Source organism: Arvicola amphibius, chromosome 1 (assembly GCF_903992535.2).
Source record: "Arvicola amphibius chromosome 1, mArvAmp1.2, whole genome shotgun sequence".
Taxonomy (NCBI): Eukaryota; Metazoa; Chordata; class Mammalia; order Rodentia; family Cricetidae; genus Arvicola; species Arvicola amphibius.
The window spans coordinates 30439415-30459139 of record NC_052047.1 but is presented as its reverse complement, the minus strand read 5'-3'; the positions used below and the strand labels follow the sequence as shown (position 1 = coordinate 30459139).

At 37.8% G+C, this 19725-nt stretch overlaps 1 protein-coding gene across 2 annotated transcripts in view; it reads left to right on the top strand.

Annotated features, from left to right (window-relative positions):
• Positions 1–19725, top strand: part of Slain2 (SLAIN motif family member 2) — a 62472-nt gene that overhangs the window by 28591 nt on the left and 14156 nt on the right. For both annotated transcript variants that reach the window (XM_038326644.1, XM_038326635.1), the window contains exons 3-6: positions 3644–3808; positions 11342–11503; positions 12211–12570; positions 13137–13274. In XM_038326644.1, the coding sequence (XP_038182572.1) occupies positions 3644–3808; positions 11342–11503; positions 12211–12570; positions 13137–13274 (825 nt within the window). The remainder of the gene's footprint in view (positions 1–3643; positions 3809–11341; positions 11504–12210; positions 12571–13136; positions 13275–19725) is intronic.

Here is a 19725-nt window from a genome sequence, read left to right as displayed (position 1 = left end):
AGGGAGTTCCCCATTGTCTCAGCACTTCAACCTATTCTGGGCAGGGAGCATGGGACAACGTGTTCTTTTCTGTAACTACTTTGGGCTGAAATTGTGGCATTGTTATCAGGGCCCAAGAAGGCTGAAAGGCTAGCCAAAAGTAAGGAGGGAATTCAGACAATGGGGCACTCATCAGAAGCATCTGGTTCACAGACTCTGTTGAAGAGACAGGGGGCATTCACATCAGCTGGACTGGTCCACATCAGCTTTCAGCAAGTCCAGGATTCACAGTCATTTGGAGCAGGTTGTAGTCAGCAACTGATGCTTAGATGTGTTTGTCAGACAAGTGGAAACCTGTTGAGACAAGTTTAAACTAGGAACAGAAGTTAAAATTTATGTACTTAAAGGAAAATAATATTGAAACTTTCAGGTTCATATTGAAATCCATATCATAGATAAAAGCAGATATTGGGTATCTGTAAACAGCAGAAATAGACACATACCTTTGAGTCCTAGCTAAAACTACAGATTGTGGTTAGAAGCATGTATATTTTTCTACTGTCCAGAGACCCGGTTATAGATTGGACAGAGATGTCTTTGGCCTGATGAGAAACACCTTCAAGTTCATATTTAGATGGCAACCAGAATAAATCTAAAACCTTGAGCTTGTGACCCAAACAGTAAGTAAGTAGTCATTGCTCGATCATCTTATCAGAACTATGCCATAGAAGGGGAAAGAAATCAGAAACATTTTCCATATCTTAACCTGTATTTACATCTTAAATCATTTTTAGACTCTTAAAGCTTATGAGCATTTATATTTTAAAATATGTTTTTAATTAGGAGACCTAGTAGCTTTAGAAAAAGCAAGGCTTGATTTCTGCATATATAAAATGAGCTAACAAGCTGGCTATAGCTTTGTGGAAAGACCTGGATACCTGCTGCTGCTAAGTTGACAAAGTTATAGCTAGCCTAGCCATCAATACTGTCAGAGATCCAAGAAGGATAAATAAATTATACCTGAGTATGGACCAAGCAGCTTCCGAATCTATTAAAAATGACAGGGACTGGAGTCCATAAACAGTTAGCCATACCCAGGTCTCCATAGCATTGGAGGCAGAAGTACCAGAACATCAGTCTTAGAGTTTTAGCCAGGCTCATAAGCTTATTTCTTTTCCCTTTGGAAGAGGGACGCGGAAAAGACTGACCTTATTTTGTCTAGAAAAATGTAGTGCAATCAGTTCTCCAATATCCTGTGTTTGTCCACAGTCTGGACCAGGTCCTGGCAGTAGGTGTTGCACTGGGGCATCTTGCCCAGTGGTCGGCATCATCGTAATCCAGGTGGAGACATCATGGTGTCCCATAATCTTCTCTGGAGACCTTGGGTCACTGCTAGGATCTTGGAGTCTCTGTCTAATATTATAAGCTTTTTAATCATTATTTTAAATGCCATATTCTGCAGATATCTGAAGTATGAGGGCTGTCTAGGTATGTCTGATGAGACAAACTTTGTTTCTTGTTACTTGTTTTAAGTTTGACTTTGAAAACATATGCAGGGTAAGCCTAAGTAAGGCTTATCCCTGTAATTAATTTTATCAGTATGACTGATAAACTTTAATTTTATTAATTTTAAGGATGACTGACTAACTTGTATTTCCTAATAGTCTATCATAAGTGTGCAGCTTTCATAAGACTAGAACTTATAAAAGTTTTCTTAGGTTTAGCCCACAAAATTACCTGCTAACAAACCACATAGAAATTTCTATAGAAGACAGGCACTGAGCAGGAAGGCAGCATGCCCCACCTTTGCTAACAAACAAATCTGGGTGTCACCAAAGCTAGTTATCACAGAAGGGATTAGGCAAGGAGAATGGGTGAATCCAGGATTCAGGAATGCTTAGTAACTTTAATGGTTTGGAATGTCAGGTGTAGTGATGAGGCCAGCAGGCCTGCTTTTCATCCCACATGGCTAGCTTAGCCCCAGAAATAACAACACACAAACTGTATTCTTTTAAACACTGCCTGGCCCATTAGTTTCAGCCTCTCATTAGCTAATTCTCACATCTTGCTTAACCCATTTCTAATAACCTGTGTAGCACCACAAGGTGGTGGCTTACCGGAAAGATTCAGCATGTCTGACCTGGTGGCTGGCTTCATGGCGACTGTCTCAGAGAGGAGAGGCATGGCGATTGCCTGAAGTATCTGCCTCACTTCCCTCTTCCCAGCATTCTGTTCTGTCTACTCCACCCACCTAAAGCCTGGCCTATCAAATGAGCCAAGGCAATTTCTTTATTAACCAATGAAATCAACTCAAACAGAAGACCCTCCCACATCAGTCAGGTGCTTCCCCTTGAATGCTGACTCCTTCCTGGGTTGGGCCACCTGTTCCTGGAGTACTGCTTTGTCAGGTTCTACCTTGCCTCATTTTGTGATTTTGATATGCATATTATCATTGTCCTTGCCTATGGAATTTTCTAACTATGTCTGTAAAAACTAGAAACCTTATGAAGATCAACTCTTATTCTTCCTCTCTTTATACCCCCTTTGTTTCATTTTTTCCCCTTGCATGAAAAATATAGAAGATGCAGAGGTAACATGCTTGAGTTAATTTTTTTTTTTACCCTCAGATCCTTGCCTGCCATAGACACCCAATTCTGAGCCTTGAGGGGGTACTGAGGCTGGTACCCAAGACCCCCCTCCTCCCACACAGGAACTACCACACCCGGCACCAGCTACTTTTTCCTAAGCTGCTTCTTGCTATTCTTTACCACTGTAGGCTGCTCATTTCCTGCACACATGCTACATTTTAAAGATCTCCTCTCCCCAGCCCTTGTCTGTATGTTCTCTACTATTTACCTTATGTTTGTAAATATTGAAAAAGATGGAAGGAAGAACTGTCTATTTAAGGATTGATTTTTCTTGCTTATATTTCATTTGCTGTCTTAGACTCAGACTGGTCTTGAATTGGTAGAGATCCTCCTCCCACTCCTGCCAGTCCTCTTCCTCTTACTACTGGCCCCACCCACTTCATAGCTCTCTCTGTGTGTGTGTGTGTGTGTGTGTGTGTGTGTGTGTGTGTGTTCCAGTGAGTTTCATTATGTTTGTTGACAGGAGTGTGGGTGCCTTACTAGTAGCTATCACTGAAGAAAAATGTCTTAGCATCCCCCATCAACTATTAGCTACATAGAATCCCCAAGAAGGGGTGGAGCTCCCTCATCCTCTCTTCTGTCGGTGACAGGATGTTGACTGCTGAATCTCAGGCAAAGCCCATGTAGGCAGTCATAGCTGCTGCAAGTTCAAGAGTGCAGTAGCCATGTTATTCATGGGAGCCGTCTCTTCCGCATCCCCCTGCTTCCAGAGCTGCCATGACCCCTAAGCTCTGGAGGGAGTGATGGAGATGTCCGATTAATGACTTAGCACTCAACAGTCATTCATTTTGAACATTTGGACCAGTTACAAGTCAAGTTATTGCTGACTACTGTGAAACTGTTCTTTAGCAAAGCTGACAGCAGCACTAACCTACAGACATGAACATAGTGATAGAAAAGGTGATTTAGTGGGTACATCGTGTCCTGACTTCATAAATCTTTACTAAGAAAACTTTTTGAAATGTTAACCTTTTCCCAGTTACTAAATTTGATTTTCTCCCTTTTCATTAATGCAGCTCTCAAGAGGCAAAATTTATACAATAATCCTTTCAACTCTATGAGTTATACAAGTCCTTATAGCCCAAATGCCAGTAGCCCTTACAGCAGCGGCTTCAACTCTCCATCCTCAACACCAGTGCGACCTCCTATAGTCAAACAGCTTATACTTCCTGGGAATTCAGGTAAGGAATGACTTTACCTAATGGGCCTAGCTCAGAAAGGAACCATTCATCACAGGGTTGGGTCCATTTTACTTAGGAAACTCTGAAGCAGTGAGAGATCTCTTTGTGCTATTTTCCCCTCATTCCTGTAATGAGCGCTAAGAATCCAAAGGTAAGTCAGTGACTGTGAATTATGTGCATATCATTTTCTTCGGGGTATACCTAAGTCTGGTTTTTAAATTAATTTTAAAAAAACAGGACCACAAACTTGATTCTTTTAACCAATAAAACCTTATTTACAGCCTGTTGGGGTTGTAAAATCTACAGACCTGTTTTTAAGGAGTATTAGTAAACTTTGATACTATAGTTAAATCTTAGCATATGATCTAATATGATTAATGTGCATATAGCACATTTATGCCAAAAACAGTAGGTGCTGTAATAGACGTGAGGAGGACAGGCTGCTGTGGCCTGGGCAATTCTTGGTCTGCTACAGACATTTCTCGAGTAGCTTAGTCTTGTAAATAACTCACCACATCACTCTTAATGCCGTCTTCTCTAACTCTAAGTTCAGCTTTCCTCGAAACTGAGTGCTATATAATTGTGTGTGTGTGTGTGTGTGTGTGTGTGTACAGTGCACAGGGAGTCCAAAAGTTGACATCAGATGTCTCATTTTCTGCCTTAGTTTTGAGATGGGTCAGGCCAGTGAGCTCCAGAAACACACCTGCCTATCAGTCCCTTGTGCTAGTTTGCAGACTCTGCTGTCTCTAGATGGTATATTCTGTAGTAGGAGCTGCGGGCTGTGCACGCCTGGCTAGCTAATCTGTTGTGTTAATCCGCTTCCTGCCACCCGGCTAGCTTTACCCGAAATAACTACACAGAAACTGTATTCTTTTAAACACTGCCTGCCCCGTTATTTGTAGCCTCTTATTGGCTAACTCTCACATCTTTATTAACCCAGGTCTATTAATCTGTGTAGCACCACAAGGTGGTAGCTTACCAGGAAGATTTTAACCTGCGTCTGTCTCAGAGAGGAGAGGCATGGCGACTGCCTGAGCTTTTTTTCTCCCACAATTCTTTTCTGTCTACTCCACCTACCTAATTTTCTGTCCTATTAAAGGGCCAAGGCAGTTTCTTTATTAACCAATGAAAGTAACACATAGACAGATGGCCCTCCTCCATCAATATTCAGCAATAGGGGCTGACCTTTAACCTCTAAGAGCCAACCAAGGGCAACAGCAATAGTCTATATTGTTTGGGGAGTCACTTGTACCTGGTACTTGGGTTTTTGTTAGTCTTTGGTTCCTGTGGGGAGCATTGTTAGCCCAATTGGTATAACTTAAGCTATCCTGCCTACCTTTATGTATGTATATACATATACATAAGTCATGTGTGTAATTTTAGATAAATATAAAATAATAGGATTCCTTGAGGCTTATCAAACAACCTTGGTGTTGTCTGCCCTCCCTCTTCTGTGTTGCTGTCCTTCCCCATTCCAAATTGGAACCTCTCCTCCCCATTTTTCTCTTTCTCTCTTTATATCATCTGTTATTTCCATCTCTTGAGCTCCCCCAACCCATGGTTCTTTCATACTTTGCTGGGTTTTTTTTTTTTTCAGTGACTTTATGTTTCTATACTCACATCTGAAGATTTGAATGGCAGATGAGAAAATGTGGTATTTGTCTTTCAGAGTCTGGGTTACCTCACTCAATATAATCTTTTCTATGGATACACACACACACACACACACACACACACACACACACCCCACATTTTCATTATTCATTCATCAGTTGAAGGACATTTAAGTTGTTTAATTTCCTAGCTCTTTTGTATAGGGCAGCAATGAACATGGCCGTGCAGATTTCTGCAGTGCAAGATTAAAGATGTTAAATCCTTTGGACTTAGGCCAAGGAATGATATGACTGGATCATATGATAGATTTATTTTTAGCTTTTTAAGGATTCTCCGTACCGATTTTCTTCTTCTTTTTTTTTTTTATACTGATTTTCAAAGTGGCTACACCTACTGATTTATATTTCCACCGACTGTGGAATGAGGATTTCTCTTTCTCCAGTCTTGCTGGCATTTGTTATAAGTTTTATTGATCTTAGTCATTCTGAATAGGGTTAGATGAAATCTCAAACACATTTTAAATTTGTCTTTCCCTAAATGCTAAGGATAATGAATACTATTTGAGATATTGTTTAGCCATTTTGATTCATTCTATTGTGAACATTCTGTTCAGATGCTTAGTCTATGTTTTAATTGGGTCATTTGTTTCCTTCATTCTGGATTTTTGAGTTCTTTGTATGTCCTGGATATTTAATCTTCTGTCATGTATGTGGCTGGCAAAGATTCTCTCCTATTCTGTGGGGTTCTTCTTGACTTGTTTTTCTTAGCTATGCAGAACCTTTTTGGCTTCTTTTGTTGAGATTTATTTGCTTGTTTTTGTTTTCTGAAATAGGCTCTCTATGTAGCCCTAGCTGTCCTGGAACTCACTGCTTAGACTAAGCTGGCCTCAAACTCACAGAGATCCACTTGCTTCTGCCTCCCAAGAGCTGGGATGAAGGGCATATGTCACAATGCCCAGCCTACTTCATAGTTTTATAAGGTCAATTGTTGGCTTTAAATAACGGACAAAAGGGTCCTATACGGAAAGTTCTTTCCTACACTTATATCTTATAGGGTATTGCCTGTGTTTTCTTCTACTAGTTTTAGTGTTTCAGGTTTCAAATTGAGGTCTCTGATCTACCTCAAGGTAATTTTTGTGTGAGATGATAGAATACATCTAATTTCATTCTTCTGTGTGGACATCTACTTGTAAAAAATGCTGTCTATTCTCCAGTGTGTGTGTGATTTTCTCTTTCTTCAAATATCAGATAGCTGTAGTTATGAGTGCTCATTTTTGAGTCTTCTATTTTATTCTGTTGGTCTATACATCTGGTTTGTACCATATTTTTATTACTTGTATTATAGCTCTGTACCACACTTTGAAGTCTGAAATGCAATCCATTCATTATTATTCTTTTTTTCACGATTTATTTGACTATCTGGGATCATCTTTGGTGCCATATGAATTTTAGGATGGTTTCCTATTTCTGTGAAGAATGTTATAGGTATTTTGATTGGGATTGTATCATTGGGTCTGTAAATTGATTTTAGTAGGATAGCTGTTTTCACCATGTTAATTTTACTGATTCATGAACACAGTGTCTTTCCATTTTCTAGTGTTCTTCTCAATTTCACTTGGAAATATGTACTTTCCTGTTGTAGAAGCTTGTCACCTCTTTGGTTAGGTTTACTTCAAGATATTTTATTGTTTTAATGCTAATATAAATGGGAGTGTGTTCATGACCTCTTAATATATTTGTTGTTGGTGTATAACAAGGCACTGCTTTTTGTAAATTGAATTTGTACCTTATCACTTTGCTAAAATTGTTAATTGTAGAAGTTTTCTGGTCATTTTTTGGGATCTCTAGATACAATATCATATTGCCTGCAAATAGGGATTTTTGACTTCTTATTTGTATCACTTTAATTTCCTTTTCTTGCCTTATTTCTCTGGCTAGTGCTTCCACCACTATATTGAAAAGGAGGGAGGATAAGTGGACAGCCCTGTCTCATTCCTGATTTTGATGGGATTGCTTCAAGTTTGTCTCCATTTATGATAATGTTGGATTCACGTTTGTCATATATATTCCTTATTTAGGAGGTATGTCCCTTCCATTCCTACATTCTCTAGGACTTTCTTTTTTCTGCATCTGTTGAGATGATCATGTGATTTTTTTTTTTTTTACTTTTAAGTCCATTTATATGACTTAATGTTCATTGACTTAGATATACGTTGAGCCATCTCCTTGAATTTCTGGATAAAGCCAATATGATCATTGTGATGATCTTTTTGATATGTGCCTATGTTTGGTTTGCTAGTATTTTATTGAGTTTAGCATTTGTGTTCATCAGGGATATTGATTGGTCTGTATTTTTTGTTTTTTTTTGTTGTATCTTTTTTATTTGAGTATTCGAGTAATACTGGCTTCATAGAACAAGTTTAGAGGGATTCTTAAGTATTCATTTTAGTTCTTTGAAAGTTTGGTAGAATTCTAATGTGATTTCATCTGGACCTGGACCTTTTTTTCATTTGGAAAGCACTTTATTACTATTTCAGTCTCCTCCTTCCTTATGGGTCTCTTCTTGGGTTTAACTTTGGTAGTTTGGATAAATCAAGGAATAATCTTATTTTTTTCAGGATTTTCCACCTTAATGGAGTACATGTTCTTTTTAAAGTGTTACCTTATAATAATCTATATTTCTTTGGTGTCATAATGTCTCCCTGTTCATTTTTGATTTTGTTAATTTGACTGCTCCCTCTCCCTCAATCTATCCCTCCATCTTCTCTCCTTCTCCCTTCCTCGATCCCTCCATCTTTCTTTCTCTCTCTGTCTCTCTTTGATTAGTTGAACCAATGGAGTCTTGATGTGTCTTCTAAAAGAATCAGCTCTTAGATTAATTGATCTTGTATATTGTTTTCTTTGTTTCTATTTCTTTGATTTTTATCATTTCTTGCCACCTCTTGGGTTTGAGTTAGCTTCCCAGTTGTTTAGGTTACATTATTAGGATATTTATTTATTCTCTTTAGTGTAGAGACTTAAGGTTATAAACTTCCCTCTTAGGACTGCTTTTAATGTATCACAGAGCTTTTGTTGTATTATGTTTTCATTTTCATTTAGTTCCAGGAATATTTTGATTTCTTTCTTGATTTTTTTTTCCCTTTGAGCTATTCATCATGCAGTAAGAAGTTATTTATGCCATGGACTTTTTCTTCCCTCCCTCCCTCCCTCCCTCCCTTCCTCCCTCCCTCCCTCCCTCCCTTCCTCCCTTCCTCCCTCCTTCCCTCCCTCTTTCCAGTTTCATCTAATTAGGATTCTGTATGCTCCCTGTATCTGTATGGATATATCTTTTCTTGGTTTTGGAAAGTTCTCTATGTCATTGACCCTGAGCTTCTTCTCCCTCATCTATAGTTCAAAGATTTGGTCTTTTGATGGTGTCCCACATTTTCTGCACTTTCCTTTGCTTATAAAATGTTTTTCATATTCTGTGCTTATTTCATCTAGAATCTTCTTCTTTAAGTCCTGATATTCTGTCTTCTGCCTGATTTCATTTCTATTTGTAAGGCTTTACCCAGAGTTTTTTAATTGGGATATAGTTTTTCAATTCCATCTTCATTTTAACTTGTGTTCTCTTTAATGTCTCTATCTTTGTTGAGTTCAAATCCTGAATTATCTTTGTCCTTTCATACAGCCATGTATTTTATTTTCTTCTGTTATTGTTATCCTCTTGGAGGTCAATGAAGTATTGTGTCTTTTTTAAAATTTTTGTAATCCTTTGATAAAGTTTATGATTAATTATTCTTTTAAATTCTGTGTCTTGGGATTCCCCTAGGAAGCTCTCATTAGAAATTGTTTACACAGTTTTTAGTGGATAAAACAACATGTTGCCTTGCCCATTCGTGGTTTTGAATTTGCGATTTGAGTTGAGCATGTGGACTTCTTCCTTTGTTTTTGTGTCTGTTGTGATAATCTGGCCAGTGCAGGAGATGTATGATCTGAGGGTTAGATAGGTACAGGTGATAGATGAGTTGTTTAATTGGCCTTGCAAAGAAGGTCTCCAAGGTCTGGGACTAGAGCATTGGGTGTGGAAATGGCAGCAGAGGAAAGGAGGGTCAAAGGTGGCTCTCCAGAAAGTAGGTCACTGATCTGGAAGTAGGCCCCGTGGTGTGGAGATGGCTTCAGACAGAAGGGTAAAGCTGGGGGCTCGGAGAGGGTTGCAGCTACTTACTCGCGAAGGTGGTTCCTGGACAAAGAGGGATCTCAGGCAGGTCTGGAGCCATGCTTGTGGGGAATTGACTATAATGGTGAAGATTTTTGGAAAACTAGATAAACATGCTATAATACATGCCTTGTAGTCCTCGCACTTGGGAGGCCGAGGCAGGAGGATTGCAAGTTTGAGGCTAACCTAGGCTACATAGTAATTTCAAGGACAGTTTATATTACAAAGTAGAACCCTGTCTTTTAAAGGGGGGGGGGTAGTGGGGCTGGAGAAATGACTCAGAGGTTAAGAGCACTGGTTAGTCTTCCAGAGATCCTGAGTTCAATTCCCAGCAGCCACATGGTGGCTCACAGCCATCTATGATGAGATCTGGTGTCCTCTTCTGTCATGCAGGCATGCATGCAAGAACACTATGCACGTAATAAGTCTTTTAAAAAAATGCTACAGGGCTGGAGAGATGGCTCAGTGGTTAAGACTGCCCTTCTAGAGGACCCCTGTTCAGTTCCCAGCATCCACATGGTGGCTCATGGCTATCTATTACTCCAGTTCCAGGGGGCCTGACATCCTTACCAAGACATACATTAAGGCAAAATATCAATGCACATAAAATATAAATGAATGAATGAACAGATAAATGAATAGATAACAAAAAAAATTAAGCTACAAACTGGCAGTATGTTCTAAATCTGTATTAGGCACGTTAGTGAGAGTGTTGAGCTTTTATCATTTCTTCACAAAGCTGGGTCCCATGCAAGTGTTTCCTGAGAAGCACGCTAGGTTCTTGCCAGTATGTATTCCTTGTCCCTGCAGTTTTCTGTCCTCCTTTTGGTCTAGGTAATAGAGTACATTTTAAAAATCTACTTATTTTCTTGCTACCATCTAGTGTTCTTCACTACCAAACATCAGAACATTCTGGTTCCCATTTCTAATTGGCAAACATGACAAATTAACCTAGTGTTCTTTTTTGGTTGGTTTTTAAATGTCTAAGAAATATAATTTTCTCAGTTAGTTTTGTTGTTTAAGGAAAGTAAATTTTTTTCTTCAAGGAAAAGGTTGTGGTGCAAATGACTGAATTTGAGAGGAAAAAGCACTGCATCATTTACTTAAAGAATGGTTTCCCTGCGTATCTAGAAAGTCTCTAGCCTAGTAGTTCTCAACCTTTGGGCTGTGACCCCTTTGGGCAGCAGTTCTCAACCTGTAGGTTGGGACCTTCTCATGGGGGTCTCCTAAGACCAACGGAAAACATGGATATTTACATCACAATTCATAACAGTAGCAAAGTTGCAGCTATGAAGTAGCAACAAAAATAATTTATGGTTGAGGTCACCACACAGGAAGAACTGTGTTAAAAGGTTGCAGCATTAGGAAGGTTGAGAACCACTGGTCTAGCCTGCAGTTACCGAATCAACTGCTTTGCAGGTACTGGTTGAAAGCATAATTGTTTTGTGGGAAATGAGTAAGCTATACTTAAAAGATACTTTGTATTTGTGACATGGTATGTCAAAAGATACTTTGTATTTGTGACATGGTATGTCAAGGAGTCTCTGTATCCCTTTTCTTCTAATGAGGTCAGTTTCTAATTTAGTTTTTAAGAATTTTATATGTGTAAATGACAGAAAAAAACTGAATCAAGGGATGTAATTATTTGGCTACTTGCTGCAACAGATGTTTAACTCAGTTTTTCTCTTTACTAAGGTTTGATGTGTTTTCCTTTTTCTAAAGGTAACTTCAAAAGTTCATCAGATAGAAATCCTCCACTCAGCCCTCAATCCTCTATAGATAGTGAGTTAAGTGCTTCAGAACTAGATGAAGATTCAATTGGATCCAACTATAAGCTAAATGATGTAACTGATGTGCAGATTCTAGCCCGGATGCAGGAAGAAAGTAAGTTTTAATTGTTGAAAGTTGAGATTTTTGTTACTACAGGGCTATACGAACCTAGAAGTTCTAAGGATTTGGAGTGCTCACTTGTTTTTTATTTTGTACTTCCTGGGGATTCATCTTAATGTGTGCTCTTCACTGAGCTACTTTCTCCAGGGATTTATGGCCTTAAAAGATGCTTAGATCTTACCCCTTCAATAGCAGTTTCTGTGCATAAAGTAATGACATAAAGGCCTGATTCTGATTCTAGATCCGTTTTGGGGGATGCCAGTAGCTAGTAGGACTTGCTGAAGATGTACTTAAATCCCGCTCCCATTATAACCTACTCTAAAGGTCGTTTGCTAATGTATTCTGTTCACTACCTACATAGTAGTTCTTCCCTCAGTGTTCCTTCAGTCCAAGGTTGAGTGTCTGTATTTATATAGTAGAACTTGGTTTTCGTTTGTTTGTTTTAATTTATGGCTTTACCCTATTACTTAGACTCCAGATTCAAAAAGTCTTGGAATTAAACAAATAGTACATTTTCATTCAGTTTAAAAACAACTTTGCATCTTTATATAGAAGGATGTCTAAAAGTAGAAAAATAATTTTCTTTATACTTTACACTCTTAAGTCGAATTTCTCAATAGTAATCATTTACTTAAATTTTTAAAATATTTAAGTGTTTGAAAATACAATCAAAGAAATAAATAGGAATTCACTGTTGCTAGGTCTCCGGCAAGAATATGCAGCCACCACCTCTCGGCGCAGTTCTGGTTCATCTTGCAATTCTACGAGGCGGGGCACTTTTAGTGATCAAGAACTGGATGCACAGAGCTTGGATGATGAAGATGATAGTATGCACCATGCAGTATATCCTGCTGTTAACAGGTTTTCGCCATCACCACGCAACTCACCCCGCCCATCTCCTAAGCAGTCGCCTAGAAATTCGCCTCGTTCACGCTCTCCTGCCCGGGGAATAGAATACAGCAGAGTGTCCCCACAGCCTATGATTAGCCGGTTGCAGCAACCTCGCCTTTCCCTCCAGGGCCATCCCACAGATTTACAGACAAGCAATGTTAAAAATGAAGGTAAAACAGCAAAGTTTGGAGAATAAGATGTCCATATTTTAGTGTAAAAAGGAATGCATTTTTCCCCAAATATTTTTTATTTCAAATAGTCATGTTCACCATTTTATTAATACAAACATGAGAAAAAGTAAATTTAACTTTATGAAGCTAAGTATCTGTCAGCTAGTAATATGAGTCCCAAGCCATACTACAGGATTAAGAGGACATGGGAATTTTTAAGGGGTTTGCTTTATTTTACTCATGGACTGGCCTTCATTTCTTTAAATTTGATGATATAATTTATAGTTTCTTTAAGGGTGCTGTTATTTCATTCTTTTATAGCCTCTGTCTGGGTATGGTTGTTTTTCCCCTCCCTCTTTTTTTCCCTTCCTTCCTTCCTTCCTTCCTTCCTTCCTTCCTTCCTTCCTTCCTTCCTTCCTTCCTTCCTTTCTTTCTTTTCCTCTTACTTTTACAGTATACAGAAAGAAATATTTAAATATATCATTTTACTTTGAATTATACTTAATATCTGAAAGAATAGCTTGATTTTTTATTATTGTTATTTATTTCAAATCCCATTATTGTAGAGAAACTTAGGCGCAGTCTTCCAAACCTGTCCCGAACATCAAGCACACAAGTTGACTCTGTGAAGAGCAGCAGAAGCGACTCCAACTTTCAAGTGCCAAACGGAGGGATACCTCGGATGCAGCCTCAGGCCTCCGCCAGTAAGTGCTTCCTTACACTTTTAAGTGGCATTCAGGAGCAGAAAATGAAACTTAGAGACTGATTTTGTACTGAATAACTATAATTAGTGCTGCAATATGATTTTGTGTGGCCAGCAAGGTGGCTCAGCCGGTGAAGGCACTTGTTGGCAAGCCGGCAGCCTGAGTTAGATACCTGGAACTCACGTGGTGTTCAACCTCTCTACACCGGCACCGTGGTGCCTGCAGCACTCTCTCCTGCTCACCAGTGACTGGATTTAGATTTTTAAATAAAAAATAGAGTAAAACTGAAAAGGTAATTCTGTAATAAAATTTAAAAATTGGTTTTTTATAAAAATATTTACAGTTTTTATAATTGCATGACACTCTGTGGTTTCTACTTCCTCTTGCCGAAGATCATCTTTGTTTTGTCTTGTTTTCTCTTTTCTAGTTTTGAGACAGGGTCTCTGTATAGCCCTGGCTATCCTGGAACTCACAATGTAGACTAGGCTGGCCTTAAATTCATAGAGCTCCTCCTGCCTCTGCCCTCCACATGATGAGATTAAAGGTGTGTGTCACCACTCTCAGTTAAGATTCATCAGTTTTTAATAAGCAATACTGTATAATTTAAGGCTCTCGGGGAATGTATGTGTTGTGCTATCATAGAAATGCCTGTATTTATGTAGCATAATTCTTGTCACAGAGCAAAAAGTCAAGCTTTTATTACTAATAAGGGATTGAAAAAACAATTAAGTCTATTTTTTTAAAAGGATAGACTTTGCTTTTATTTATAGAAGTAGGCAGTCACTATCAAGTATATATCTTATAAAATAGGTTTTCTTTAAAAATCTTCCCTTTTAGACTTTTTAGAGCTGGAGAAACAGTCAGTGCTAGTGTTTGATGAACATGTATGAGAACTGGATTTTATCCCCACTGCCACAGAAGTAAAACAAAATTAAAGTTTATTATTACATTTTTAATGCCATGTCATAATAAAAGTAATTGGTTTAATAATAGCCTATTAAATCTGTAGCAAAACTGAACTTGTGGCTTTTCTTTGTGAAACAAAAGTATTTTATAAGGATGCTTATAATCTCACTTAATATTTGCATCTGTTCATAATGAATTTTGTATTTTTTACTTAATTAATCTCTGTCTACCAAAGATGTATTTGTAAACAGTATAACATTTAATCAGTGTAGATGTCAGATTAGTCCCTATTTCTAATTGGCTTGTATAATATTTTAAATTTGAGGTAATAAGCTACCAAAACTTTCATTTTTTTAAGAATTGGTCAACATTTCTTTATTTATAATAATTGGGGAATTAACTATTGAGATAAATCTGAACTCAAATAGAATATAGAATAGATGAATTTGAGGCCTGATCTGGTAGTTCATACCTTTTATCCCAGCACCAGGAGGCAGAGTAGGCAGATCTGTGAGCTTAAAGCCAGCCTGGTCTACAGAGTGAGACCCAGATGCATGCTGACTATAATTGTATTTTTGGTAACTGGGTGAATACTAACCAAGGAATGTGATAGGTCTTTCTTCATGGAGATAGTTTTTTCCAATCTTTAGCTGTAGTGTTTGCCTTTGTTTTGTGACAGGAAGTATTGTGACAGGGCATTCCTACTCTAGCATGACAGATTCCTTAAAACTTTAAATTGTTCGGTATTTTACATTAAAAATGATGAAATTTGGGGGAGGAAATAGCACTGGAACCCAAAACTTAAAACCCCAGCAGCTTTTTCATAGAGCATTAACAAATACAGTAATGGTCCTTCAGAAGGAACAGCTGTCGTAGTAAAACCATGAAAGTTCTTAGCAAATGAAATGGCTATTCCAGCACATGGCAGCACAGAAGAGTGTTGAGGATAATGTACTGGAAAGAAAGGAGCGAGACTGGTAAGTGTTACAAAGACGACACATGCAGTATAGACAAAGACCAAACGGGTACACAGTGAGAACTTCTAAGTCAGGTTGGCCAAACAGCCCAAGTAAGGGATTCAGGAATGACTGCACATTAGCAACCATGCATTAGTAACATCTGTGCATTGCATGCAGGCTTATTATAAAAGGGCTGTGGTTTGAAACATTTGCTGCTTACCAACTAAGGTAGGCATGAGTATACAATCAGACCAAGGGATCTGGAAAGATGACTTTTCTTTCTTTCTTTCTTTCTTTCTTTCTTTCTTTCTTTCTTTCTTTCTTTCTTTCTTTCTTTCTTTCTTTCTTTCTTTGTTTTGGTTTTGTTTTGTTTTTCAAGACAGGGTTTCTCTGTGTAGCTTTCGAGCCATTCTGGAACTCGCTCAGTAGACCAGGCTGGCTTTGAACTCAAAGAGATCCATCTGCCTCTGCCTCCCGAGTGCTGGGATTAAAGACGTGTGCCACTGTTGCCTGGCCTAACAGATGGCTTTTCTATTAAGAGCACTGGGTATACTTCCAGAGGACCCAAGTTCAATTCCCAGCTTCCACCTGACTGTTCATGACCATCTGTAACTCCAGTCTCAGAGCATCCAGTGCCCACCTATGGCCTCTTTAGCACCAGATATGCACACAGTGCACAGATAATCATGCAAGCAAAACACCCTTAGGTTAAAATTTTAAGTTAAAGAAAAATAATAAGCCAACTAAAATGCACTGTTGGAATTACCTCACTATAATATATAAATAACCTACCTATGGTTATACATCTTAACAAATGACAGGTTAGTGTTCAAACTGTGTTGATCCAGCTCAAGTGACTTGTTATATCTGTGGTTTATTACCAAGGTATAAAGATCATACAGAAATATTTCTTTTTTTTCTGAGCTTGAAACTACATTTTAAAGCTGTGTGGAAAATTGTTACTCAAGATTTATATGCCTTATTTCACTGGGTATATGCTGAAATGTTTTCTGTACAAATAAACTTTCATGTTCCACTTACTGAAGAGTTGATACTGTTTTGTTTTAAGTGTTAAGATTCTCATTGTGGTAGTAATAATTGGTATAGGAAACATGAATTTATAAAATTTTAAAAATGAATTGAAAAGTAGAATTTGAAGTTTATTATCTTTGATTAGAGAATAGTGGGTTTTATGTCTTTAAACCCACAAATTAATTTGACACGTGAAAATAGCTTGTTTCTGGGGGCTTCCCCCTCAAATACTTACCCAGTAATGAAAAACAATCTACAGTTTAGTTAATGTGGCATGAACTCGTTTTGAGTGAGTCATAGTCTTCACATGCTCTTTATGGCATCTCTACAGAGAGCTGAAATGTGCACTTCACCTTCAGGCATGCTATTCTATTTAGCTTCAGTTGTTATATTTTTCAAAATTTGACATGGTAAATCTCCAAACAGCCTCCTGTGTGATAAAACCAGGTCTGCCTAAATCCTCTCTCTATCTTCGTCCCATTACTTAGACTATTTTAGCATCCTAAAGCTTTATGGCAATGAACAGATTGGGAACCTAAGACTAAAATAATACACCTATTAACATATCAACAGAAAAATGTATACTAAAGTTTTTTAATAATTACCTGCCTTCTTTAGCAATAGAATTGCCATTATATAGTCACATTATTCTAGAATTATTTTTCATTTCTTCCTAGTAGTTTATAATTAAGGAAAAGGTATAGGGAAAACATAATAGCTTTCTGGTTATTAGTTCATTATATGGGAAATATTCGTGTAGTTTTACAGAGTTTAATTTCAGCATTTGATAAATTATATAGGCAGAAGAGTTAGATCATCATCCTTTTAAAACTGTATATACTGGCTGGGCGGTGTTAGCACATGCCTTTACTCCCACACTTGGAAGGCAGAGAGGCAAGTGGATCTCTGAGCTGGAGGCCAACCTGGTCTAGAGAGTGAATTCCAGGACAACCAACAACCAGAGCTGTTATGAAGAGAAACCCTGTCATGAAACCACAATGAGAACTGTATCTACTTGTTCTCTCTTACATTCGCAGCTACAGCAATACTCACTTATAACTACAAATGTGTTTAGAAAATAGAGATCCAAAATATTAACAACCTTAAAACTTAATTTTAAGTATACTGTAAAAATTTAGATTTGTTTAAAGTTAATATATCACAATTTTTAAAGGTTATCTATTGTTTTACATATTTTTAATAAATTGTGTTATTGTGCTTTATATATGTATAGTTATATAATATAAAGTTTTCATAATTTTTACTTTAATATATACTTTAATCAAATAAGTTAAAAAGTATATGTAAAAATGTAGCAACAATTTTTATGTATTTTATATAAGGAATTGGTACATTTCACTATAAACTCCAGTTATTAGTAGATGTTTCATTTTGTTTTAAATCTTTCTTCAGCTGTGAATGGTAAAGCTTTGGTTCTCACTTGCTGGTATGCATGAGACTAACTTTGCGAGGCTGCTGGCTCCTCCCCACTGGACCACTTCTGCCTTGTCACTGTGCCAGTCACTATTCTTATATGCTTATTTGCTATGGCTGCGTTATTGTGGATGCTGGTATTCAAATACGGGCATTATAACAGTGCTAATGTATTTTTAATGTTGATATTTATTTGTAAAATGTGAGTAACTTAAAAAGTTTAAGAAAACCAGAGCATTTTCTCAGTTTCTTCATCTAAAGGGAGAGGTGTTATCAGAGGCAGAAGTTTTCAAAAGGATAATAACTTACTTCCTAACATTACCAGAGTATGGGCTTAAGTTTAGTTTTCAAAAAAATACAATAAGTATTGGCTTATAAGGGACGAAAAGGAATAGATGAAAACCTCAAGACAATCTTTTTTATATATAGTAGAAGCTTGATTACTAATTTATAATGGCTAAGGTATTTTTACATGTATTGTAGCATTTGAGCTTCCCAAATACACATTTTTGTAGAGAGCAGGGTTCCATGTAGTCAAGTTAATTATGCAGGACCGCCTATCTAGAGTTTGACCCAACTGAAACCAAAGTGCTTTCCCCAGCACCTTCCACTACTGTCAGCAGACTGCTCCCAGGCTAATTTGCATACGTAGGCATCTGGGAAAACTCTTGGATGGCTCTATTGGGACATGATTTGAGACTGAACTGTAGATAATTTGCCCAATACAGGAACAGTTTTACATGGATGCAGAGTGTGCCCCAGAGGAGGTATATAGGATCAATACTGTGCTCTGCTCCACTCACCTACGAAGTATCTGGGTGGTTGATAACCTTTATGTAGCCTCCTAAGGTCCACAAGGAAGGAATTTCCTCAAGGTTTTACCTACTACCAAAACATTAATATTTTCCAGTTTTGCATTATTTTGAAACATGAGTTAAAATATATCCTATTATATGCAATACTTAAATAATTGGCTAATCTAAGACTAGAAAAAATGTTTAAGACCATCAGTTTAATAAGTAATATTGGATCAGTTACCTTCATCAAAAAAATATTTTATAAATGTGGTGATTTGGGGCCTTTATCACTAGGCATTTTGATTGAATACATCTTAGTTAGAGGCTTAGACTCTTGTTGTGTCTCAATTGATTTTTAGGCAAATGCAAATTTAATATAACTTTAAATCTCTACATTTTGTACAGTTGTTGGTCACTGTGATTATTCAGTAGAAATGGTTGAGTATATGTGATAGTCCAAGCACTGAGAATTTATATGTCAGATAGCCTAGACTTCCCCATAGCTAGGAATGGGAAGCCAGAGCTGCTATGGAAGCAGGAGAGACATCAAACTCAGCATGGAGGCCTGATGACCTGAGTTCAGCAACCCTGGGACCCGTGTGGTGGAAGGAGAGAAATGACTCCTGCAAGTTGTCCTCTGACATACATTTGCCATGGCATGCCGTATGGGGTCATGTACACACACAATTAATATTTTTAATTTTAAAAGTAAGATAGAAGCCGGGCGGTGGTGGCGCACGCCTTTAATCCCAGCACTCGGGAGGCAGAGGCAGGCGGATCTCTGTGAGTTCGAGGCCAGCCTGGTCTACAAGAGCTAGTTCCAGGACAGGCTCTAAAAAAAAGCTGCAGAGAAACCCTGTCTCGAAAAACCAAAAAAAAAAAAAAAAAAAAGAAAAAAAGAAAAAAAAAGTAAGATAGAAAAAAATAATGGCTTATAGTTTGCCAGCAGTAATCCTTTGCTTTTCCTTTGTGGTTCTTTACAACTGAGCCTCCTTCTGTTCTTTAAACACTTGGCATGCCCAGTCTCAGCATTCTCTACTGTTGCTTCTTCCTCCCTCTGGAATGCCTTCTTCAGACCCCACACAACTCTTCCCACTCTTCACTGATCTCCAAGCAGATGTCCTCTTTTGAAAGTCTTTATGGATTACCTGTATATAATTGCAACTTCAGCCTTCTCCCCATCCTCCTTTCCTGCCTTGTGGCCATCCCTGTCTAGAAGGCTAGATATTTGCTACTTTATTTTCATTCTCCCCTTTACTACATATTCCATAAAAATAATTTTTCTTTCCTAAATAATTTCATAAGTATAAGAAAAGTTCCTAG